The sequence below is a fragment of the Cherax quadricarinatus genome, chromosome 33 (genome assembly GCF_038502225.1).
Source record: "Cherax quadricarinatus isolate ZL_2023a chromosome 33, ASM3850222v1, whole genome shotgun sequence".
In the NCBI taxonomy this organism is placed as follows: Eukaryota; Metazoa; Arthropoda; class Malacostraca; order Decapoda; family Parastacidae; genus Cherax; species Cherax quadricarinatus.
In genome coordinates this window covers 34,332,384-34,358,881 of record NC_091324.1, presented here as the reverse complement: position 1 = coordinate 34,358,881, position 26,498 = coordinate 34,332,384, and the positions used below count along the sequence as shown (strand labels likewise).

The 26,498-nt window shown below is 42.4% G+C and overlaps 1 protein-coding gene across 3 annotated transcripts in view; it reads right to left on the bottom strand.

The window, feature by feature from the left end:
• Positions 1–5,353: 5,353 nt before the first annotated feature.
• Positions 5,354–26,498, bottom strand: part of LOC138853566 (zinc finger protein 84-like) — a 60,995-nt gene continuing 39,850 nt past the window's right edge. For 2 of the 3 annotated variants that reach the window (XM_070091034.1, XM_070091032.1), the window contains exon 2: positions 5,354–8,414. In XM_070091034.1, the coding sequence (XP_069947135.1) occupies positions 5,938–7,023 (1,086 nt within the window). In that variant the 5' untranslated portion in view covers positions 7,024–8,414 and the 3' untranslated portion in view covers positions 5,354–5,937. Of the gene's footprint in view, positions 8,415–11,583; positions 13,042–26,498 lie in introns of those variants that run through there. The other variant, XM_070091033.1, reaches the window with a different exon arrangement.

The window sequence follows — 26,498 nt, the reverse complement described above, 5'->3', positions numbered from 1 at the left end:
AATGGTCATCAGCACCACAGACTGGGCATTCAGCGATAGATCTGCAATATTTCGCTGGATGGCCAAATCGCCAGCAATTTCTACACTGTTGCGGTGTAGGGATCACCTTTCGAACTTGTAACTGATGTCCTGCTACATAAACTGAGGATGGGAGTTCACGGCTGTCAAAAGTTAAACGAGCCACATTGCTAGGGTATCGTCTCCGCCCGCGGGCATGAAGAACGTAAGTGTCTACCTTGAGGATTGGGAGATCTTGGAGTTCCAGCTGTTCAAGAATGTCAGTGCCACATGTCTGGAAATTTTGTTGAACTATGGTATGGGGCAGAATGACGGTACCACTACAAGAATTGAGGGAATGATGCTTTTCAATAGTTACAGGAACAGTATCGATATGGGAAAGACGAGAAAACTCATGAGCCTGGGTAGCATTCTGTATGGTGACAGTGCACGTACCGCTCTTAAGAGCATGAAAAGAAATATCTTTACCAACATGGCGTAGGAGTGCCTTGCCAATACTGTGGTCAGAAAGATAGGCAGTAGAGGAAGTCGGTCGTAAAGTGAAGAATTTAGTCCATTGTGCAGTCTGAAACTGAGCGTGGAAAGGTAGTGAAGGACGTGTCGATTTTTTCTGAGAAGAACGAGAAGGTGGAGAAGCATCATCAGCAGGTAATTGTCGTTGTCGTTTAGGCGTGGGACCAGAGTTGGTCCAACGTGGAACGGGCCGGCGATTCGAAAATTGCCGCACCGTAGAGGGAGAGGCAGGAAGCATAGTCAGAGGAGAGCGAAGGTTAGATAAATCGAAGGAGTCAGTCGAGGCCTCAGTACCTGAAGCGGGTGAGGAAACAGCACCGGCAAGAGGTACAGAGGCATGAGGAGTGTCCGAAGAGTGGTCCAAAGACGAGGCGGGGTCAGAACGGGGTGCAGTATCAAGAAGGGGCCCGGGGGTAGCAGGTTCATGGACTAGGGCTGCCATGGTTAGGTTACTTCTTTCTTTTTGTTTTTAAGAAAAAAAAAGAAAGAAGAAAAGAAAATAAAAATAAAAAAAAGAATAAAAAAAGGGGGGACCGGGAAGGGATAGTTCCTAGGAGGAATGAAAGGGCCAGAAATCTCCCTCCGCGCCCAAGAGGACCTCAGCACCGCAAGTAGCGCAGATGCAGCATGGAACCCGTGCCATACCCTATCCATCATGCCAGTAAACTGGCAATCCGGGATAGCAACCTCACATCTGCCGAGCTACCTCGGTGGACAAAAGAGAGGGCAGCCGGAAATCCGCCACAAAGCATACCTCCTTCGGCCACCACCCCCGGAATCCAAAAGGTGGCTTCCAGAGATACACCCGTCGCCCGAGAGACACCCAAAGCCACCCTCCGGGATACCGGAGAGGGATCAGGACATCCCCAGGCAATCCAGATTCCACAGCAAACTACGCCACTGCCAAGAACCTCAACGGAATAGGATGGACCCCGGTACCCTTTCCCCTACCTAGGAACTAGCGTGCCTGTGGAGAAAAAAAAAAGGCCAAAAAGGAAGGGCAAAAGGGAGGGGTGGGGAGGAGGAGGAGGAGGAGGAGGAAAGGAAAAAGGGGAGGATGGGGAGGATGGGATAGGGAACGGGGGATTGGGGGGTAATTAGGTTCGGTCTGAGGAAGTAGATCAACAGGTCTAATTCCTCAGGCCAAGAGCCTCTTCACCACGCCAAGGAGCCCCCCTTGAAGAGGAAGTCATTTCAAACTTTAAAAAACTCTACACCAAAGCAATGTTTGAAAGGTGCTTTAATGTGGCACTCACTTGACCCTAAGAGATTTTTGGAAAGAACACTTCAGTATCATCCACTGCATAAGCCTTATAGGTAAGGCTTGGGAGGGAATGACTACCAGGATTTGAACTCTGCTTTGGAGAAAATTGTGGCCAGATTGTGTCGACAAGAGGGATTTTGAAGGGTTTGTGGCTGACCCTGATGAGCCCATGTCAGTTGTGAAATCTATTGTGGCACTGGGGAGTTCCATGGGGTTGGATGTGAGTTTGGAGGATGTGGAAGAGTTGGTGGAAGACCACAATGAAGAGCTCACCACTGAGGAGCTGCAAGAGCTTCAGCAAGAACAGGAACAGATCGCAGCTCAGAATCTTGCTGCAGAGGAGGAAGAGAGATGGAAGAAGTTGCCTTCTTCAGAAATTAAGGAGATTTTTGAAATGTTGGATAAGATGGAAAGATTTATGGAGAAACATCACCCTGACAAGGCTGTTACAAGCCATGTTGGCAACATGTACAGTGAAAAAGTCTTGGCACATTTTAGGGAAGTGTTAAAGACACCAGAAACAGAGCTCTCTGGACAGTTTTTTTGTGAGACAGGACTCCAGTGACTCTCAAGCTGGTCCTAGTGGCATTAAGAAACAGAAGAGAAGTAACCCCAGAAAAGCACTTGGTACCTGATGGAAGGGGATTCCCCTTCCAAAGAGTAACTGAAATTTGTCTTCTCCTCCAGTCTCCCATACACTAAGAAGAATCGCCAATAAAGGTAAGAGTTATGCTGTTAATGTTTCATTCATCATGTCCCATTGTATTGTTTATGTACTACATCTATATTTCATGTAAAAAAAAATTTTTTTGTTTTAATACTTCTGGGTGTCAGGAACGGATTAATTGCATTTACATTACAGTGGACAATCAGCTAACGATATTAATCCGTTCCCGAAAGCTCATCGTTAGCTGAATTAATTTTCCCCATAAGAAATAATGGAAATCAAATTAATCCGTGCAAGACACCCCAAAGTATGAAAAAAAAAAATTTACCACTTACCTTTATTGAAGATCTGGTGATGACTGATGGGATGGGAGGAGGGGAGAGCGTGGAAGTTGTTAATGTTTAGAAGGGGAATCACCTTCTATTAGGACTTGAGGTATCAAGTCCTTTTCTGGGGTTACTTCCCTTCTTCTTTTAATGCCACTAGGATCAGCTGACCATGGTGCAGCAACAGCTGACTTTGGTGCAGCAGCAGCTGACCGTGGTGCAGCAGCAGCTGACCATGGTGCAGCAACAGCTGATGGTGGTGTAGCAGCAGCTGACTGTGGTTCAGCAACAGCTGACTGTGGTTCAGCAACAGCTGACTGGTGCAGCAACAGCTGACCGTGGTGCAGCAACAGCCGACTGTGGTGCAGCAACAGCTGATGCTGGTGCAGCAGCATCTGACCGTGGAACAGCAACAGCTGTCCGTGGTGCAGCAACAGCCGACTGTGGTGCAGCAACAGCTGACCGTGGTGCAGCAACAGCTGACCGTGGCACAGCAACAGCTGACCATAGTTCAGCAACAGATGATGGTGATGTAGCAGCAGCTGACTGTGGTGCAGCAGCAGCTGACTGTGGTGCAACAGCAGATTACCGTGGTTCAGCAACAGCTGACTGGTGCAGCAACAGCTGACCGTGGAGCAGCAACAGCTGACGGTGGTGTAGCAGAAGCTGACTGTGGTTCAGCAACAGCTGACTGGTGCAGCAACAGATGATCGTGGTGCAGCAACAGCTGACTGGTACAACAGCTGACCGTGGTGCAGCAACAGCTGACTGTGGTGCAGCAACAGCTGACTGATGCAGCAACAGCTGACCATGGTGCAGCAACAGCTGACCGTGGTGCAGCAACAGCCGGCTGTGGTGCAGCAACAGCTGACCGTGGTGCAGCAACAGCTGACCATGGTGCAACAGCCAACTGTGGTTCAGCAACAGCTGACTGGTGCAGCAACAGCTGACCATGGTGCAGCAACAGCTGACTGTGGTGCAGCAGCAGCTGACTGTGGTGCAGCAACAGCTGACTGTGGTGCAGCAGCAGCTGACAGTGGTGCAGCAGCAGCTGACCATGGTACGAGAGTACATATTTCTCACTCTTTTTGCCACATGGTTGGCACTAGCTTTCTTTGGGCCTTTGGTGGCTTATTTAGCAGTTACAAGCACTATAAACACTGGAATAATACAAAATGTATCGAATGAATGCATGCAACCAGCCACCCTGGCTTGTAAACAATGACGGCAGGGCTGGATGGACAGGTTCGAGATGAGTCATGTTGGTCAGAAACAGCTGATGGTGGTGCAGCAGCAGCTGACTGTGGTGCTGCAGCAGCTGACTGTGGTGCAGCAGCAGCTGACCATGGTGCAGCAGCAGCTGACTGTGGTTCAGCAACAGCTGTCTGATGCAGCAACAGCTGACCATGGTACAGCAACAGCTGATGGTGGTGTAGCAGCAGCTGACTGTGGTTCAGCAACAGCTGACCATGGTGCAGCAGCAGCTGACCATGGTTCAGCAACAGCTGACTGTGGTGCAGCAGCAGCTGACTGTGGTGCAGCAGCAGCTGACTGTGGTGCAGCAGCAGCTGACCATGGTGCAGCAGCAGCTGACCGTGGTGCAGCAGCAGCTGACCATGGTGCAGCAGCAGCTCACTGTGGTGCAGCAACAGCTGACGGTGGTGCAGCAGCAGCTGACCATGGTACAATAGTACGTATTTCCCACCCTTTTTACATATGATCGCTTGAGAGATGTTATCTCCTGCTATCTGTTTTTCGTTTATCCACACCAATAACAGTCTCTCAACATCTTCGAGTACTTGCGATCTCTGTTTCGAAAACAAACTTGCACCTCTTGCAAGAACAGCTTCCATGATTGCCGTTTTGTTGGCCACAATAGTAGCGATGGTTGATTGGGGTTTGGTATACAACCTGGCCAGCTCCAAGACACTCACTCCACTTTCGTACTTAGCAATTATCTCTTTCTTCATTTCCATAGTAATTTTCACCTTTTTTACTGCACGGTTGGCACTAGAGGCTTTCTTGGGGCCCATGGTGACTTATTTTGCAGGTACAATCACTAAAAACATTGTGATAATATGAAATGTTCCGATTGTATGCGTGGATGTGACCGCACTGGCTGGCTTGTAAACACTGGCACCCACTGGACAACTGAGGCGCACTCAGGCCACACGTAGACACGTCTTGAACGAATCGCGTTGGGTGAGTTTTTTAGCATTAGCTGAGGCAAAATTTTTGCGTTAAAATGTATCGTTAGCTGGATTTAACGTTAGCTTATGCCATCGTTAGCTGAGGGTCCACTGTATTTCTTATGGGGAAAATTGATTTGAAAATCGAAAATTTCAATAATAGTCACACTTCCAGGAACGGATTAATTACGAAAAATGAGGGACCACTGTATATGCCAATCACCCTAACTGTAAAATATACTGCACTCCGCTTTATAGAAATAAAGTGTTTCTTTTGGACCTCTTTGGTGGCAGTTTGCAGATTTTTTAATTACACAATTTATATATTCTCAACAACTTACCTGTATTCATTTTCTGGTGTTCAAATCAAATCAAATCAAAATCAAAATCTTTATTTAATTGTAAAGCTTACAATGAGTGGTTTACACGTCATAAAATATTAACCCTTAAATTGTCCAAATGTAGATCTACGTTCACTCATGTAGAGCTCCAAACGTAGATCTACATTTGATTTTACATGCTTTCTTATATTAAAAAAACGTAGATCTATGCTCAGAGCGCTACGCAAGTGAATGTAGATGTACGTTTGGACAGTTTAAGGGTTAATTGCAAAGAAGGCCACTAGCATGCCAAGGCATTTCGGGCAGATTAATACTAATTCTTACTCTATATTGATATAGGTTATAGAGCAGTACATTTGAACATACATTATTAGATACATACATTTATATCCTTTATTTTTTTGCTAAAATCGGACTTCTGTGAAAAAGATTATGGTTACTCTTAACACTGATAAGATATGATAAGATTTGTTCAGATTTTTAATTGAGAGGGTTAGCCACCCAGGATAACCCGAGAAAGTCAGTGTGTCGTCAAGTATGTTTTGTCTTATTTCCATTGGGTTCCTTTAATATTCTCCCCCAGGATGCCACCCACACCAGTCAATTAACACCCAGGTACCTACTTATGAATCTTTAAGTGGATGCTTAAATATGATTTTTTTGAAAAGGCTTTTTGACACACTGAACAGTGAAATGGTTTCTCACCGGAATGAACTCTCAAGTGGGAGTTTAAATTAGATTTTTGTAAAAATGCTTTATGACACTCTGAACACTGATATAGTTTTTCACCTGTATGAATTCTTGAGTGAGTAATTAGATCTGACTTTCTTAAAAATGTTTTCTGACACTCTGAACAATGATATGATTTCTCCCCAACATGAATTTTTAAGTGTTTTTTCAGAGCAGATTTTTCAGAGAAGGCTCTCATGCACACTGAACAATGAAATGGCTTCTCTTTTGTGTGAATTCTCAAGTGAGTATTTAAATAGGATTTTTTTGAATAGGACTTTAGACACTCGGAACACTGATATGGTTTCTCTCCTGTATGAACTCTCAAATGTGTGTTTAGATAATATTTTTTTGAAAAGGCCTTAAGGCATTCTGAACACTTGTATGGTCTCTCTCCTGTATGAGCTCTCAAGTGAGTAATTAAATCTGATTTTCTTGAAAAGGCCTTTAGACACTCTGAACAGTGATATGGTTTCTCTCCTGTATGAATTCTAAGGTGGGTGTTTAAGTGTGATTTTTCTGAGAAGGCCTTTAGGCATTCTGAACACTGATATAGTTTCTCACCTGTATGAACTCTCAAGTGGTTGTTTAAATGTGCTTTTTGTGAAAAAACTTTTAGACACTCAGAACACTGAAATGGTTTCTCACCGGTATGAATTCTCAAGTGGGTGTTTAAAGTTGATTTTTTTAAAAAGGCCTTGAGACACTCAGAACACTGAAATGGTTTCTCTCCTGTATGAATTCTTAAGTGTTTGTTTAGTGCTGATCTTTGAGTGAAGGCCTTTAGACACTCAGAACACTGAAATGGTTTCTCACCTGTATGAACTCTTAAATGGGCATTTAACTGTGATTTATTAGAAAAACTTTTAAGACATTCTGAACACTGAAATGGTTTCTTAACTTTATGAACTCTAAGGTGATTAATTAAAAGTGAATTATGAACGAAGTCTTTTTGACACACTAAACACTGATACATTTTTTCTACATGACCTCACTTGATTAGTTTATATATTCACTTATTAAATACTGCTAAACACACAAGACTTATTCAAAGTTCCAGAAATGTCAGGCAGTAAACATCACAAGAAAAAACACACAAGGAGATGATAGGCTTAAATGTTTTTTCCTTATACATCACAAGAAAAAACACACACTAGATAGATTCAATTTTTTCTTATGCATCACAAGAAAAAACACAGGCTAGATAGATTCATATTTTTTCTTATACATCATGAGAAAAAACACAGAAGGGGAAGATAGATTCAAATGTTTTTAAGCAAACTAAGTGTGAAAGACAAAATATAAATGTTTAAGGATGAAGATAAAGAAAAAAAATTACTGAATTGTAGAAGGAAATGAACGATACAAAATAAACGGTGTAAGACCGTGTTTAGAAGTAGACCACCAGAGAGCAAATTAAAACTGACGGGGGTATGGTTGATTTTTAAAAGAATGCACAAAGTTACCTTCTCTTAATAAGCTTTGGGATTTCATTAAGAGGGTATAGTGGATGAGAAATGAAAATAAAACACACAGTCTGATAATATTTGACAAAACAAAAAATACCCTCATGCATTAGACTAAAAATATAATATACAATGGCGGGAAGTATCTGAACCTAAAAAAAAAAAAAGGGTGGACAGTGAAGAAAAGCATTTTAATTGCTAACAGCAATATTACCAGATGTTTACATTCATCCTGCACTAAAATGGCCTCCCAGAGGCCATTAAAAATAAGCATCAACATTAAAGTTTACCAACGCCATTTTTTGCACATTTTCTTACAAATTTTGAAGGCCATGGTGATTAATGCATGTGCATTTTTTTCAGATGAATAAAGTTAATTCTGAAGTAGGTGATAATGTTGTAAAACAATATTTCAGTGCATAAAGTAAAAGTACATTCAGAGGCTCTTGAAGGTACGTAAAGTGTTAAGTATCACTGCCTAGCAGGGCTGGATTAAGGCATGGGCTTTGTGGGCTACAGCACAGGGTCCTCTGCCAGCTGGACAGCCTCCAGAAATTTAGTGAAAAGCGTTCACATCACTGATGTAAGTTCATAATTATAGTACGTTATTACATCATGTATATAATGAACTGCTGATTGTTATGATTATTTTTTTTTTCCTTTTCAAAATATCATCGGGGGCCTCAGAGTACCTGTAGCCCAGGGGCCTGCATAATCTTAAACCAATTCTGATGCCAAGTATCCACACATAACACTTATAAATTCCGACAATGTAGTGAGCTTTATGTCTCACACTGCTGAAGCTACACATAAATGTGTACACTGTTTCTGCCACACACATAACCTTTTATATCATTGGATTCTGGCAATACATGTGCAGTTCATCTATTAAAATGATTACCTGCAAAGTAAACAGAATGTGATTAACCACTGTATTAGGATAAATATGGAACACAGTTAAAAGTATCTAATACAGCAACCACTGGACCGAACAGGTGACAGACTGCAGGTTTTCTAGACTACAGATGCCATATATTCAAACCTGATTATGTACAAGACAATTCACAAATCTTTTGTTTTTATGAGAAGTTACTAATTTGTGCCTGCTTGAAATTACACAACTATTGATGAGTGTGAAGCATAATGAGATATGAAAAGTCACATTTTTAGAAAGCTAACAACATATGAAGAGACGGACATGGTCATAAAAAGAGCTTTTAACTCTGCCATGAAAAAAGGGGCTGAATCAAGTAAACAGCCTTGGATTGCAAAATTAAGAAATCCACTGTATCTGGGGATTTGGAATCAACAGTGTGTGTAGTAATAGCATGTTAATGTACAGTGGACCCCCAGCATACGATGGCATCGACATACGTTAAATCCGGCATATGATACATTTTAACGCAAAAATTTTGCCTCGGCACACATTAAAAAACCCGCCACACACGATTCGTCTGGGACGCGTCCCACGTGTGTCCTCAGCTGCCCCGTGCATGCCAGTGTTTACAAGCCAGCCAGTGCGGTCGCATCCACGCATACAATTGGTACATTTCATATTTTCACAGCGTTTTTAGTGATTGTACCTGCAAAATAAGTCACCATGGGCCCCAAGAAAGCTTCTAGTGCCAACTGTGCAGTAAAAAAGGTGAAAATTACTATGGAAATGAAGAAAGAGATAATTGCTAAGTACGAAAGTGGAATGCATGTCTCGGAGCTGGCCAGGTTGTATACCAAACCCCAATCAACCATCGCTACTATTGTAACCAACAAAACGGCAATCAAGGAAGCTGTTCTTGCAAAAGGTGCAAGTTTGTTTTTGAAACAGAGATCACAAGTACTCGAAGATGTTGAGAGACTGTTATTTGTGTGGATAAACGAAAAACAGATAGCTGGAGATACCATCTCTTAACCCTTTGAGGGTTTTGGCCGTACTAGTATGGCTTACGACCCAGGGTTTTTGACGTACTAGTACGCCTAAATTCTAGTGCCCTCAAATCTAGTGGGAGAAAGCTGGTAGGCCTACATATGAAAGAATGGGTCTATGTGGTCAGTGTGCATGGTATAAAAAAAATCCTGCAGCACACAGTGCATAATGAGAAACAAAAAAACTTTGGCCGTTTTTTTTGGAATAAAACAGTGACTTTGCACTGTATTTTCGTATGGTATTTATTGTTCATTCTAGTTTTCTTGGTCTCATTTTATAGAATGGAAGACATATTACAGAAGTTGAGATGATTTTGACTGGTTTTACAATGAAAGGTACCTTGAAATTGGGCTCAAAGTAGCAGAAATGTTCGATTTTTACCAAAGTTCAAAAGTAAACAAATCATGCCAAGCATCCAATACACGTCAACTGGTGAGTCTAATATTCTTTCACAAGTGCGCCAATATTATTTATACCATTTTTTACACTAATGCAGCAGTCTGCATAACAGTAAATCTTCTATTTTTTGAGAGAATAAAAATTCAAAGTGGAAAGCAAAATAATGTAAGAGGGGGCCTTGAGATGTGATTAATGAACAGAGGAAATGTCATTTTAGTGCCAGGAATGTCTTTCTTGTTTATTCTGGACTCTATTCGGAAATTGGCATCTTTTGAAATTTGTGTGAAATAGGCAAAATTGCTAAATTCTGACCACTGTACTGGATAGTTGAAATTGGTAAATGGGTGGTTTCTTGCACTCATTCGATAGGAAAAATGGAGTTCTAGTGAAATATTCATGTTTTTTGTCAACTAGTACAGTGGAATTGGCCGAAAATGGGGCTCAAAGTGGGCAAAATCGCCGAGACCGCTAACTTCGCGAGAGCATAATTCCATAAGTTTTCCATCAACTTTCATACTTTTGGTGTCATTATGATTGGGAAAAGATTCTCTATCTTTTTGTAAGAAAAAATTATTTTTTTTTAATTTGGCCGACCCTGAGAACGAGTCTCGGAGAGGGCCTGTCGACCCTCAAAGGGTTAAACGATCATATGTAAAAAGGGTGGGAAATATGTACTATCGTACCAAAGTCAACTGTTGCTGCATCACCGTCAGCTGTTGCTGCACCACAGTCAGCTGCTGCTGCACCACCGTCAACTGTTGCTGCACCACAGTCAGCTGTTCCTGCATCACAGTCAGCTGTTGCTGCACCAGTCAGCTGTTGCTGAACCATGGTGAGCTGCTGCTGCACCAGTCAGCTGCTGCTACACCACCATCATCTGTTGCTGCACCATGGTCAGCTGTTGTTGCACCAGTCAGCTGTTGCTGAACCATGGTGAGCTGCTGTTGCAGCATGGTCAGCTGCTGCTGCACCACAGTCAGCTGCTGCTACACCACCGTCATCTGTTGCTGCACCATGGTCAGCTGCTGCTGCACCAAAGTCAGCTGTTGCTGCACCATGGTCAGCTGTTGCTGCACCATGGTCAGCTGGTCATAGTGGCATTAGAAGAAGAATGGAAGTAACCCCGGAAAAGGACATACTACCTAAAGTCCTAATGGAAGGGGATTCCCCTTCTAAACATTAACAACTTCCACACTCTCCCTTCCTCCCATCCCATCAATCATCACCAGATCTTCAATAAAGGTAAGTGTCAGTTTGTGTGTATTAAAATTAATATTTCATGTGGTAAAAATTTTTTTTTTCATAATTTGTGGTGTCTTGCACGGATTAATTTGATTTCCATTATTTCTTATGGGGAAAATTAATTCGCCTTACGATAATTTTGGCATACGATGAGCTCTCAGGAATGGATTAATAACGTATGCCGGGGGTCCACTGTATTTGAAGATCTCCAAGAAAAAGAAAGAGTGAATTTACAGAAGACAAGATGGATTTAGAGTAGACTACTGATTAGCATTGTAATTGTGTTCCTGAAAACTGCATGCAAAAGTAAAGTGTGTAAAACAAACTGAAGAACTTATGGAAAATTAGTGTTATGTTCCTTTACCCCCAAAAATGGCAACCAACTTCTTTATAAATATCCAAATTGTAAACAAATAAACATGATAATGTAACTGTAGATGGTTACTGAGACGTATTATGTTGAATGCATTAAGGCTACAAATGTTAGAGAAATAATATTCTTTACCTTAAATTTTAATTGCTGGTGTTTGTCGAAGAGTCTGAACAGAGTGGAGAGGGATGTTGTGGCCCTACTGGGTTGAAGTGGATGGGTGCTGATTGTCAGCTGAGGTGGATGGTCGAGGCTTTGGCACTAAAGTCTCTTTTAGGGATTAAAAGGCTGTCAACTACACTAGGGTCAAAAATTCTGCATTTAAATTTTTTCCAGCGATTTGTATCAAGTGGAAGTTTTACATTAAGATTCTGAACTATATCGGGTTAATCATCACCAGTGTTTATACTTTATACTGCCACTCTAAACCCCTTTTGAGAGCAGTGCTTCTAGATTTGTCAGAGCCCTCTTAAGTGAAAAAGTCTGCAATTTTACCAATAATATGGAACTGCTCACATAACTCTTGCAATGTTAGCTGTTTTTCTTCAGGTTTTTCGTCTTCTTCCTCTGTTATCTGTCTCCTTGTATCTGTGTGCTGAGTTCTGCCACCATTTCCTCTGGATTTCTATCTTCATCATCAATTTCTAAGAGCTCATTCATATCTTCCTGCATATCTTCAAAGCCATCACCTGGTAATCTTGTCAGCTGAACTATTTCCTGCACCTGACTCTCAAGCAAGGGGAAACCCTGAGAAAGAATTCACCACTAGGCCATAACTTTCCCTAGCCTGCATATAATGCTGACTGAGGCACTTCATTCCATGCACTTCTGGCACAGCTGATGGCATCTGCAATGTTAAATTTATGCCAAAAGGTTGGTACTATCATGTTGGAGCAAGAGCATGTTGAAGCGACTATTTTTTTCACTTTTCATGTGTAGTTACACTTGAATGACTTAATAACTCCACAATACAGTGACTGTATTAAAGACGTTGTAATTGGAGGTAAAAATACAACTTTTACGTGCTGGTTCACACTAACAAAGACTTTGGATGAGAACAGGAATTATCAGGAGTGAAGAGAACCTTGACTGCAAAGTTCTTGATATGCAAATAAAACGTGACTTCAGGAATAAAGTGATGCTTAAACCAATTAATAATTCTGCTGTCATCCATGCTGACTTGTTTGACCTCCAAATTATTGGTAAGGTATTTTTTATCTATACCTTTCAAAGCACAATGAGTCTTGGAGCCATAACTAACCATGGGCTTACACTTGAAATCACTTAATGTATTACTGCAAAGCAACACAGTGAGGTGATCTTTTGCTGCCTTGAAACCTGGAGCACTTTTCTCTTGTTGACTGATGTACATTATTGTTGACAGATTCTTCCAATACACATTTGTATCATCAGCATTAAACACTTGATGTGGCTCATAGACACCCTCATAAATAATTTCCTGCAATTCAGCAGGGAATTACTTGCTGTATGATCAGCTGAAGAACTTTCACCAGAAAACTTAATTGTATGTAACCTATTATGTAACTTGAACTTGTGGAACCAGCCTTTAAATAACAAAAAAAAGGCACAATATTGTGACTGGAATGATACACAAATAACCGGCACATAAAAGAGAGAAGCTTACGACGACGTTTTGGTAAGACTTGGACCATTTACAAAGTCACACTGTGACTTTGTAAATGGTCCAAGTCGGACCGAAACGTCGTCGTAAGCTTCTCTCTTTTATGTGTGGGTTATTTGTGGAACCAGCCTGTGCTAAACATACACACTAGTTCAGTCCTTCCTTCCTCATCACACACTGTTTTATAGAACTCTAAGACTTATTCCCTAATTAAGATAAAAATTAAGTGGTACACCTCTGTTTTGTTCAGTCCATTCAATAAATAAGTTTCCAGTTTTATCTATCTGCTGTAATCTGTGTCCTTCTTTTCAGGAGGTGACAATCTGGGTTATTCACTGCACAAGCCCATACATATATTTGCCTCATTCATTTTAATTTTATGAGCTGATGCATCATTAACCCTTTGAGGGTCGACAGGCCCTCTCCGAAACTCGTTCTCAGGGTCGGCCAAATTTAAAAAAAAAAAAAAATTATTTTCTCTTATGAAAAGATAGAGAATCTTTTCCCGATCATAAAGACACCAAAAGTTTGAAATTTGATAGAAAACTTACGGAATTATGCTCTCGCAAAGTTAGCGGTCTCGGCGATGTTTACGCATCGGCGATTTTGCCCACTTTGAGCCCCATTTTAGGCCAATTTCACTGTACTAGTCGACAAAAAACATGAATATTTCGCTAGAACTCCATTTTTTCTATCGAATGGGTGCAAGAAACCACCCATTTGTAAATTCAACTATCCAGTACAGTGGTCAGAATTTAGCAATTTTGCCAATTTCACACAAATTTCAAAAGATGCCAATTTCCGAATATGGTCCAGAATAAACAAGAAAGACATTCCTGGCACTAAAATGACATTTCCTCTAGTCATCAGTCACGTCTCAAGGGCCCTCTTATATTCTTTTGCTTTCCACTTTGAATTTTTATTCTCACAAAAAATATAAGATTTACTGTTATGCAGACTACTGCATTAGTGTAAAAAATGGTATAAATATTATTGGTGCACTTGTAAAAGAATATTAGACTCACCAGTTAACGTGTATTGCACGCTTGGCACGATTTGTTTACTTTTGAAGTTTGGTAAAAATCGAACATTTCTGCTACTTTGAGCTCAATTTCAAGGCACCTTTCATTGTAAAACCAGTCAAAATCATCTCAATTTCTGTAATATGTCTTCCATTCTATAAAATGAGACCAAGAAAACTAGAATACAACAATAAATACCATACGAAAATACACTGCAAAGTCGCTGATTTATTAAAAAAAATGGTCAAAGTTTTTTTTTTCTCATTATGCACTGTGTGCTGCAGGATTTTTTTTAGACTGTGCACACTGACCACATAGACCCATTCTTTCATATGAAGGCCTACCAGCTTTCTCCCACTAGATTTGAGGCCGCTAGAATTTATGAGTACTAGTACGTCAAAAACCCCTACGCGTAAAACGTACTAGTACGACGAAAACCCTCAAAGGGTTAAGTCCATAAGTTGTCTCCACCACACATGCACCACTTTTAAGATTATCTAATATCTCAGTTTTCTTCATAACATCAAAACTTTACCGCTTAAACTTTTTCTAGTCACTTCCAGCATCACTTGTATGCCTCCTGGGTGCCATGATTACGTCGCAGATACAAGAAATGATAATGAAAAGATAACAAATTAGATTCACAAACACAGATCTGAGAATCATATGTATGGACTACTGAGATACAAGAGATGGTGAAGGCAGGGTAGGAAGTTTCAAACACCTTTCATTGTATAGCAATGTCAAAACCTGTCCTAGCATGAGCCAGTTCTGGAAGAGAGCCAAAGGGTACCTGATGAATGAAGCTACAGAAAGGGAGGAGAGTGATTTCTGTGCCTATCATTGTAAGCTGATCTTTTATTTAACTTTAATGTAAATAACTCGGTTTACTTTATTCCTAGTATATCTTCTTTTACTATAACTGATTTTCATACAGTTGAATTACAGTGGAACCCCGAGTATTGGCTGCCCTGAGTATCGGCTGCTTCGAGTTTCGACCACTTCTTTCGGCCAAATTTTGTCCCGAGTTTCGGCTGTTGCCACAAGTTTCAGTCGGTGTACCAGACCAGTCCGCCTCCCCGCGCAGGCATCGTGAGCCAGTCTAGTGTTGTTCATCCTTGAGTGAACATTACCCTGCACACTCAACCTGCCAGCCAGGCAGCCATCCAGCCAGGCATCCATCCAGCCAACCAGCCAGCCAGGCAGCCATCCAGCCAGTCAGGCAGCCATCCAGCCAGCCAGGCAGTCATCCAGCCGGCCAGGCAGCCAGGCAGCCATCCAGCCAGGCAGCCATCCAGCCAGGCAGCCATCCAGCCAGGCAGCCAGCCAGTCAGCCAGCCAGCCAGGTAACCAGCCAGCCAGGCAGCCAGCCAGCCAGGCCTCCAGCCACAGGCCAGGCAACCAGCCAGCCAGGCATCCAGCCAGCTAGCCATCCAGCCAGGCAGCCATCCAGCCAGTCAGGCAGCCATCCATCCAACCAGCCAGGCAGCCAGCCAAGCAACCAGCCAGGCAGCCAGCCACCCAGGTAAGCAGCCAGCCAGGCCTCCAGCCTCCATCCAATACAAGGCAGAAAGGTGTAAGGAGAGGAGGAGTTTGAGGTAATCAGTCCCTCAGCCTTGAGTCGATGTGTTCAGTCCATCAATTTTGTAGAATGTACAGCATAGGGCCATAGATGTGGCTTATACACTATAGTCAGGTAAGGCAAAGCAGGAGGAGGCGGGGTCATAGTGGAACCATCCACTAGTCTAAGTAGGCCGTCTTGATACAAAGAATTCCTCAACACTTGTCCAACCTTTGGATGAAGACCTACTTAGACTAGTGGATGGTTCCACTATGACCCCGCCTCCTCCTGCTTCGCCTCATCTGACATTTGACTAAAGCACATAAGCCACTTCTACGGCCCTATGCTGTATATTCTACAAGACTGACGGACTGAATTCATCGACTCCAGGCTGAGGGACTGATTACCTCAAACTCCTCCTCTCCTTACACCTTCCTGCTTTGTACTGGACTGATGAAGCCACTGTGTGGCAAAAAGTTTCCTCAATAAAGATTCCCATATGTTGCATAAGTGTCTCAATCACCAATACATAGTCCAGTAGACTATACTGTCATTATGCCCTATATCATATCTCTTAAAATATGTATTACCTATCACCAAAACTCTTTTTATACAAAGTTCAATCAAAGGCCCCCCATTATCATTTACCCATGGCACCCCAAACACACCTATCACACCCTCTATAACCATTTCTCACACTTTTTTCAATCAAGTCCCCTACCGCAGTTACTTTCACTTAGTTCAAAACTCCCTAAACACTCGGTTAACATCTTCCAAAATCTCACTTTCCTCTACAGTCCTCTCTTCTCCAGGTGTATAAACACTTACTATTACACACTTCTCGCATCTAATCCTTATTTTAATGTACATAATCCTTGAAATTATAAATTTATATTCCCTCTTTTCCTTCCAAAACTGATCCTTCAACATTAATGCTACCCCTTCCTTATCTCTAACTCTCTCAGATACTCCTGACCTAATCCCATTTATTTCTCCCTACTGAAACTCACCTACTGCTTTCAGCTTTGTTTCGCTAATAGGAAAGACATCCAACTTCTTTTCATTCACAACACTGGCAATTATCTCTTTATGATCTGCACTACATCCACACATATTTAAACATCCAATTTTTATAAAGTTTTCTTATTATTATTTTTAGTAAGTTATACAGGAGTTATTAGCCCAATGCTCCCAGCACTTTAATCGCATCTTATGACATGCATGACTTGCAGAGGAAAGATTCTTTTCTACGTCCCCAGAGAGATGAAAGGAAATAAATATAAGAACTACAGTGGAACCTCTACTTGCGAGCACATCCATGTGCGAGTTTTTCCAAATATGAGCAGTCGATGGGTCGATTTTTTGCTTCAACGTGCAAGCAAAATTTCCATAAGTGAGCAGACTTAAGGCAGGTTCCTTGACACTGGTGAGGGGCTCTTGCTCTTGATCTAGGGAATTGTATCTCATTTGTTTGTTGGACTATCTTGTTGAAACTTGGGCAATGTATGATGGAAGGATGCTTCTTAACGTACACCAAAAATGAAAGAAATCTAAGCATAAATAATGGAGTTCACTTCTCAGCAATTAGCCACCCCTTAGCAGTATTTTTGTATGGTTTTTTATGGTTGTGTTCTTGTTTTTTGGTTGTATTCTCGTTTTTTTCATCTCATTTGATAGAATGGAAGATATGTTACAGAAATAGATATGATTTTGATTGCTTTCATGATGAAAAGTACCTTGAAATTGAGCTCAACGTAGGAGAAATGTTCGATTGTTTTGGCTATGTTCAAGAGTAAACAAATGATGTCACTGTCCATTCCAATATGCAGTTGTGAATGGGTTGACACTATTAATACAGTAGAGTCCCACTTTTTGGCATTTTGCCTTATGGCATTCTGCTAATATGGCGATCTCAAATTATGACCAAAACTTTCTATACGGCAAGTGGTCTTTCAAATACGGCGCAGGCCACTCGGTTTGTTTACATTCTCCATGAGCACATATCTCTATTATGTAATAATAATCACTCTTGGGCACATTAAATGCAGAAGTTTGTGGTTATAGGAGGGTGGGTGCAGGAGGAAAGAGGAGTCATTGGTGGAATGATGAAGTAAAGGGTGTGATAAAAGAGAAAAAGGTAGCTTATGAGAGGTTTTTACAAAACAGAAGTGTTATAAGAAGAGTAGAGTAAATGGAGAGTAAAAGAAAGGTAAAGAGAGTGGTGAGAGACTGCAAAAGGAGAGCAGATGATATAGTGGGAGAGGCACTGTCAATAAATTTTAATGAAAATAAGAAAAACTTTTGGAGTGAGTTAAACAAGTTAAAAAAGACTAGGGAGCAAATGGATTTGTCAGCTAAAAACAGAGTAGGAGAGTAGTAGATGGGGAGATGAAAGTATTGGGTAGATGGCGAGAATACTTTGAGGAACTTTTAAATGTTGACAAAGAAAGGGAGGCGGTAATTTCATGCACTGACCAGGGAGGTATACCATCTTTTAGGAGTGAAGAAGAGCAGGATGAAAGTGTGGGGGAGGTACATGAGGCATTACGTACAATGAAAGGGGGTAAAGCAGCTGGAACTGACGGGATCATGACAGATTGTAAAAATTATAGAGGAATTAGTTTACTGAGTATACCAGGAAAAGTGTATGGTAGGGTTATTATTGAAAGAATTAGAGGTAAGACAGAATGCAGGATTGCAGATGAGCAAGGAGGTTTTAAAGTGGGTAGGGGATGTGTAGATCAGGTATTTACATTAAAGCATATATGTAATCAGTATTTAGGTAAAGGTAGGGAAGTTTTTATTGCATTTATGGATTTAGAAAAAGGCATATGATAGAGTGGATAAAGGAGCAATGTGGCAGATGTTGCAAGTATATGGAATAGGTGGTAAGTTACTAAATGCTGTAAAGAGTTTTTATGAGGAGAGTGAGGCTCAGATTAGGGTGTGTAGAAGAGAGGGAGACTATTTCCCGGTAAAAGTAGGTCTTAGACAGGAATGTGTAATGTCACCATGGTTGTTAAATATATTTATAGATGGGGTTGTAAAAGAAGTAAATGCTAGGGTGTTCGGGAGAGGGGTGAGATTAAATTATGGGGAATCAAATAAAAAACAGGAAGTGACAGTTACTTTTTGCTGATGATACTGTGCTTATGGGTGATTCTAAAGAGAAATTGCAGAGGTTAGTGGACGAATTTGGGAGTGTGTGTAAAGGTAGAAAGTTGAAAGTGAACATAGAAAAGAGTAAGGTGATGAGGGTATCAAATGATTTAGATAATGAAAAATTGGATATCAAATTGGGGAGGAGGAGTATGGAAGAAGTGAATGTTTTCAGATACAGTGGACCCCCGCATACCGATTCTAATCCGTGCAAGAGGGGCAATTGTTATGCGAAATAATCGGTATGCGAATGAATTTTCCCCATAAGAAATAATGGAAATCAAATTAATCCGTGCAAGACACCCAAAAGTATGAAAAAAAAAATTTTACCACATGAAATATACATTTTCCTACACACAAAGAGAAGGATACATGCACAATAGTAGAGTAGTACATGCACAGTATATATTGTGCATGTACTAGTCTACTAAATGAAGAATAAATGACACTTACCTTTATTGAAGATGCAGCAATGACTGATGAGACAGTGTCCTGGGAGTGCCTTTTCCTCCTGAGTACTGTAGGTCCTGTTTGGCATTTTCTTCCAGAACATGCCTTATCACACTGTGTATGCCACTAAGATTCTTAAATCTCTCAAACCAACCTTTGCTGGCTTTAAATTCACCAATATGAGCACTAGTTCCAGGCATTTTTCCCTGTTCACCTGGGTGTTAGTCGACTTGTGTGGGTTGCATCCTGGGAGACAAGATTAAGGACCCCAATGGAAATAAGTTAGACAGTCTTCGATGACACTGACTTCTTTGGGTTATCCTGGGTGGCAAATCCTCTGGGGTTAATTGTTTCTTGGTATTCTCAATAAGCCACACCAACAACGGTGCTACAGCAGCAGCAGCAGCTGACGGTGGTATAGCAGCAACAGACGATGCTACAGCAGCAGCAGACGATGCTACAGCAGCAGCAGACGATGCTACAGCAGCAGCAGCAGCTGACGGTGGTACAGCAGCAACAGACGATGCTACAGCAGCAGCAGACGATGCTACAGCAGCAGCAGCAGCTGACGGTGGTACAGCAGCAACAGACGATGCTACAGCAGCAGCAGACGATGCTACAGCAGCAACAGACGATGTTACAGCAGCAGCAGACGATGCTACAGCAGCAGCAGCAGCAGCTGACGGTGGTACAGCAGCAACAGACGATGCTACAGCAGCAACAGACGATGTTACAGCAGCAGCAGACGATGCTACAGCAGCAGCAGCAGCTGACGGTGGTACAGCAGCAACAGACAATGCTACAGCAGCAGCAGACGATGCTACAGCAGCAACAGATGATGTTACAGCAGCAGCAGACGATGCTACAGCAGCAGCAGCAGCAGACGATGCTACAGCAGCAGCAGCAGCTGACAGTGCAGCAGCAGCAGCAGACGATGCTACAGCAGCAGCAGCAGCTGACAGTGCAGCAGCAGCAGCAGCTGTACCACCAATAGTAGCGATGGTTGATTGGGGTTTATTATACAACCTGGCCAGCTCGGAGACACGCACTCCACTTTCATACTTATCAATGATCTTTTTCTTCATCTCTATTGTAATTCTCACCCTTATTGCTGTAGGGTTGGCACTAGAAGCTTTCTTGGGGCCCATGGTCACTTATTTTCCAGAAAAAGCACCGAAAACACTGTAATAATACGAAATATTCCGATTGTATGCTTGGATGTTACCGCGGAGGCTGGCTGGTAAACAATGCCACCGGCGGAACATGTGAGCATGGCTCAGGCCGCACATTGGACGCGTCTCGGACGAAAATCGGTGAGCGGGTTTTTAAGTGGTATGTGAGGCAAAATTTTTGCGATTAAAGCACGCGGTATGCGGATTAATCGCTATGTGATGCCATCGGTATGCAGGGGTCCACTGTATTTGGGAGTTGACGTATCAGCGGATGGATTTATGAAGGATGAGGTTAATAATAGAATTGATGAGGGAAAAAAGGTGAGTGGTGCATTGAGGTATATGTGGAGACAAAGAACTTTATCTATGGAGGCAAAGAAGGGAATGTATGATAGTATAGTGGTACCAACACTCTTATATGGGTGTGAAGCTTGGGTTGTAAATGCTGCAGCGAGGAGGCGGTTGGAGGCAGTGGAGATGTCCTGTCTAAGGGCAATGTGTGGTGTAAATATTATGTAGAAAATTCGGAGTGTGGAAATTAGGAGGTGTGGAGTTAATGAAAGTATTAGTCAGAGGGTTGAAGAGGGGTTGTTGAGGTGGTTTGGTCATTTAGAGAGAATGGATCAAAGTAGAATGACATGGAGAGCATATAAATCTGTAGGGGAAGGAAGGCGGGGTAGGGGTCATCCTCAAAAGGATTGGAGGGAGGGGGTAAAGGAGGTTTTGTGGGCGAGGGGCTTGGACTTCCAGCAAGCGTGCATGAGCGTGTTAGATAGGAGTAAATGGAGACAAATGGTATTTGGGACCTGACTAGCTGTTGGAATGTGAGCAGGGTAATATTTAGTGAAGGGATTCAGGGAAACCGGTTATTTTATGTAGCAAGACTTGAGTCCTGGAAATGGGAAGTACAATGCCTGCACTTTAACCCTTAAACGGTCCAAATGTATATATACGTTTTCTTTGTCATTCATTCAACATTGCCACAATAAGCCTGAGTCACCTAGACATGAGAGAATGGGTGTGTGCACTCACTGTGTTCCATATTAAAATAATTGGGGATGCCTGGGTACCATATGGTCTTTTTTCCTTTTAAAAGAAAAGATTTTTTTTTTCCTCAAAAAATTTGGGGCACTACGCGAGTGAACGTATATATACGTTTGGACCATTTAAGGGTTAAAGGAGGGGTTTGGGATATTGGCAGTTTGGAGGGATATGATGTGTATCTTTATACGTATATACTTCTAAACTGTTGGATTATGTATTGGTAGATAAAAGACTGTTGGGTAGACTTCAGGATGTACATGTTTATAGAGGGGCCACAGATATATCAGATCACTTTCTAGTTGTAGCTACACTGAGAGTAAAAGGTAGATGGGATACAAGGAGAATAGAAGCATCAGGGAAGAGAGAGGTGAAGGTTTATAAACTAAAAGAGGAGGCAGTTAGGGTAAGATATAAACAGCTATTGGAGGATAGATGGGCTAATGAGAGCATAGGCAATGGGGTCGAAGAGGTATAGGGTAGGTTTAAAAATGTAGTGTTAGAGTGTTCAGCAGAAGTTTGTGGTTACAGGAAAGTGGGTGCGGGAGGGAAGAGGAGCGATTGGTGGAATGATGATGTAAAGAGAGTAGTAAGGGAGAAAAAGCTAGCATATGAGAAGTTTTTACAAAGCAGAAGTGATGCAAGGAAGGAAGAGTATATGGAGAAAAAGAGAGAGGTTAAGAGAGTGGTGAAGCAATGTAAAAAGAGAGCAAATGAGAGAGTGGATGAGATGTTATCAACAAATTTTGTTGAAAATAAGAAAAAGTTTTGGAGTGAGATTAACAAGTTAAGGAAGCCTAGAGAACAAATGGATTTGTCAGTTAAAAATAGGAGAGTTAGAGGTATTGGGAAGATGGAGGGAATATTTTGAGGAATTGTTAAATGTTGATGAAGATAGGGAAGCTGTGATTTCGTGTATAGGGCAAGGAGGAATAGCATCTTGTAGGAATGAGGAAGAGCCAGTTGTGAGTGTGGGGGAAGTTCGTGAGGCAGTAGGTAAAATGAAAGGGGGTAAGGCAGCCGGGATTGATGGGATAAAGATAGAAATGTTAAAAGTAGGTGGGGATATAGTTTTGGAGTGGTTGGTGCAATTATTTAATAAATGCATGGAAGAGGGTAAGGTACCTAGGGATTGGCAGAGAGCATGCATAGCTCCTTTGTATAAAGGCAAAGGGGACAAAAGAGAGTGCAAAAATTATAGGGGGATAAGTCTGTTGAGTATACCTGGTAAAGTGTATGGTAGAGTTATTATTGAAAGAATTAAGAGTAAGACAGAGAATAGGATAGCAGATGAACAAGGAGGCTTTAGGAAAGGTAGGGGGTGTGTGGACCAGGTGTTTACAGTGAAACATATAAGTGAACAGTATTTAGATAAGGCTAAAGAGGTCTTTGTGGCATTTATGGGTTTGGAAAAGGCATATGACAGGGTGGATATGGGGGCAATGTGGCAGATGTTGCAGGTGTATGGTGTAGGAGGTAGGTTACTGAAAGCAGTGAAGAGTTTTTACGAGGATAGTGAGGCTCAAGTTAGAGTATGTAGGAAAGAGGGAAATTATTTCCCAGTAAAAGTAGGCCTTAGACAAGAATGTGTGATGTCACCGTGGTTGTTTAATATATTTATAGATGGGGTTGTAAGAGAAGTAAATGCGAGGGTCTTGGCAAGAGGCGTGGAGTTAAAAGATAAAGAATCAAACATAAAATGGGAGTTGCCACAGTTGCTCTTTGCTGATGACACTGTGCTCTTGGGAGATTCTGAAGAGAAGTTGCAGAGATTGGTGGATGAATTTGGTAGGGTGTGCAAAAGAAGAAAATTAAAAGTGAATACAGGAAAGAGTAAGGTTATGAGGATAACAAAAAGATTAGGTGATGAAAGATTGGATATCAGATTGGAGGGAGAGAGTATGGAGGAGGTGAATGTATTCAGATATTTGGGAGTTGACGTGTCAGCAGATGGATCTATGAAAGACGAGGTGAATCATAGAATTGATGAGGGAAAAAGGGTGAGTGGTGCACTTAGGAGTCTGTGGAGACAAAGAACTTTGTCCTTGGAGGCAAAGAGGGGAATGTATGAGAGTATAGTTTTACCAACGCTCTTATATGGGTGTGAAGCATGGGTGATGAATGTTGCAGCTAGGAGAAGGCTGGAGGCAGTGGAGATGTCATGTCTGAGGGCAATGTGTGGTGTGAATATAATGCAGAGAATTCGTAGTTTGGAAGTTAGGAGGAGGTGCGGGATTACCAAAACTGTTGTCCAGAGGGCTGAGGAAGGGTTGTTGAGGTGGTTCGAACATGTAGAGAGAATGGAGCGAAACAGAGTGACTTCAAGAGTGTATCAGTCTGTAGTGGAAGGAAGGCGGGGTAGGGGTCGGCCTAGGAAAAGTTGGAGGGAGGGGGTAAAGGAGGTTTTGTGTGCGAGGGGCTTGGACTTCCAGCAGGCATGCGTGAGTGTGTTTGATAGGAGTGAATGGAGACAAATGGTTTTTAATACTTGACGTGCTGTTGGAGTGTGAGCAAAGAAACATTTATGAAGGGGTTCAGGGAAACTGGCAGGCCGGACTTGAGTCCTGGAGATGGGAAGTACAGTGCCTGCACTCTGAAGGAGGGGTGTTAATGTTGCAGTTTAAAAACTGTAGTGTAAAGCACCCTTCTGGCAAGACAGTGACGGAGTGAATGATGGTGAAAGTTTTTCTTTTTCGGGCCACCCTGCCTTGGTGGGAATCAGCCAGTGTGATAATAATAATAATAAAATAAAACTTCTAAACTGTTGTATACTGGGCACCTCTGCAAAAACAGTGATTATGTGTGAGTGAGGTGAAAGTGTTGAATGATGATGAAAGTATTTTCTTTTTGGTGATTTTCTTTCTTTTTGGGTCACCCTGCCTCAATGGGATACGGCCGACTTGTTAAAAAAAAAATGAGATGTGGTAGCCAAGCAACTTTTACGACTTGTGGCAGCCAGGCAACTTGTAGGATTTGTGGAAGCCAGGCAGCTTGTGGCAGCCAGGACACTTGTAGGACTTGTGGTAGCCAGGCAACTCGGGGTAGCCGGGCAACTTGTGGTAGCCGGGCAACTTGTGGTAGCCGGGCAACTTGTGGTAGCCAGGCAACTTGTAGGACTTGTGGTAGCCAGGCAACTCGGGGTAGCCGGGCAACTTGTGGTAGCCGGGCAACTTGTGGTAGCCGGGCAACTTGTGGTAGCCAGGCAACTTGTGGTAGCCGGGCAACTTGTGGTAGCCGGGCAACTTGTGGTAGCCGGGCAACTTGTAGGATATGTGATGAAAACCAGACTCTTCATCTGGTTTGTTTACATTATGTGTGGGTGAGGTGGGGAGGGCTGCCCTTCCTGGCTACCCATGCTTCCCAAGTTTACTTCAAACAAATAAAACTCACCTCTCACTGTACATTAAGATTACAAATATTTTAAGCTAATTAACCCTTTCAGGGTCCGTCCCGTAGATCTACGGCTTCACGTTCAGTGTCTAAACCGTAGATCTGAGCCAAAATTCTAGCACCATCAAATTTAGCACGAAAGCGCTCATAGGCCTACATGTGAGAGAACGGGTCTGCGTGGTGGGTGTGCGCCATAAACAAAAAATCTAGGCGCCCGCGTAGCATTGTGGGAATGCCGGCTCAGTTACCCTTGTTCACCATGCCTCGTCGCAAGTCAGCTCTCACTCCCCGGAAAATTGGGACTCTCCTCTTCCTATCTGATAGTTCTGACACTGATGGAAGTGGAAATGAAGACGAATTCTATGGCTTTGATCAGTTAGTGACTGAAAGGAATGACCAGGATATCGATAATAGTGCAGAAAACCCTGACGATCCTCAACCTTCTACCTCTGGTGTGGGCACTCGTGACTCACGGTCGGTTGTGCCTCAGCACAAGAGAAAACTAATATTTTCGCATGGCCAGGCCTCTGACTTCGGTAATGATGATGATAGTGACGTGGATTGTGATTTTATTGCGTTTGACGATCATTCGAGTAGTGATAGTGAGGAATCATATTCACCAGTGAAGCGTCGGTATGTTCGCTGCCGCATGCGCTCGGGTAGTGTACCCTATGCTGTGCCCAGGGGACAGAGTACATCCCGGAGTACATCCTGGAGTACATCCCGGAGTACATCCCGGAGTACATCCCGTGGCCCTACACCAGTTTCAGATAGTGAAAGTGAGGATGTGGCTACACTTGGCATGGATAGACCACAGGCATCAGTGGATGGTGGTAGTGGTGATGGTAGTGGCACCGCCATGCGTGACTCACCAGCCCAGGCTGGGACCCACGCTGCTGACTCGTCAGTTCAAGGACAAAGCGGAGCGTCAGCCACCAGCCCGCCACAACCACAACCACCCGCACAACCAGCCTATGATGTCCAGTATCCACCAGCAAACCGTATGTGGGTTTGGCAGCAAAATCCCAATTTTGTTCCCAAGCCTCACCACTTTGATGACTCTCAAAGTGGAATTCTACCCACTTGTCCCCTTGGAACCATGGCCAATGAACTGGAATTCTTTGAATTACTCTTTGACCAGCCATTGATGGAAACTATTGTCAGGGAAAGTAATAAGTATTTTGAGTACACCATGGCAAATACGATCATATCACCACAGTCAAGACTACACAGGTGGAAAGAGACGACTGTTGCAGAAATGTATTTGCTTTTTGCAACAATAATGCTTATGCCTCATGTCTATAAGCATAATATAAAAGCATATTGGTCCACAGATCGGCTAATTTCTACCCCGGTCTTCAGTGAAATCATACAAGTGAACAGGTTTATCTTACTCTTACGTATGTTGCACTTCTCTGACAAAACCAGGCCTGACAGAAATGACAGGTTATACAAGATTAGAAATGTTTTCATATACGTATCTCAAACAAAAGTTCAGCATATACTTTTATCCATTCAAGAATCTTGTAATTGATGAGTCTTTGATTTTGTTCAAAGGTAGACTGTTATTCAAGCAGTATATACCGAGCAAGAGGAAACGCTTTGGTATAAAA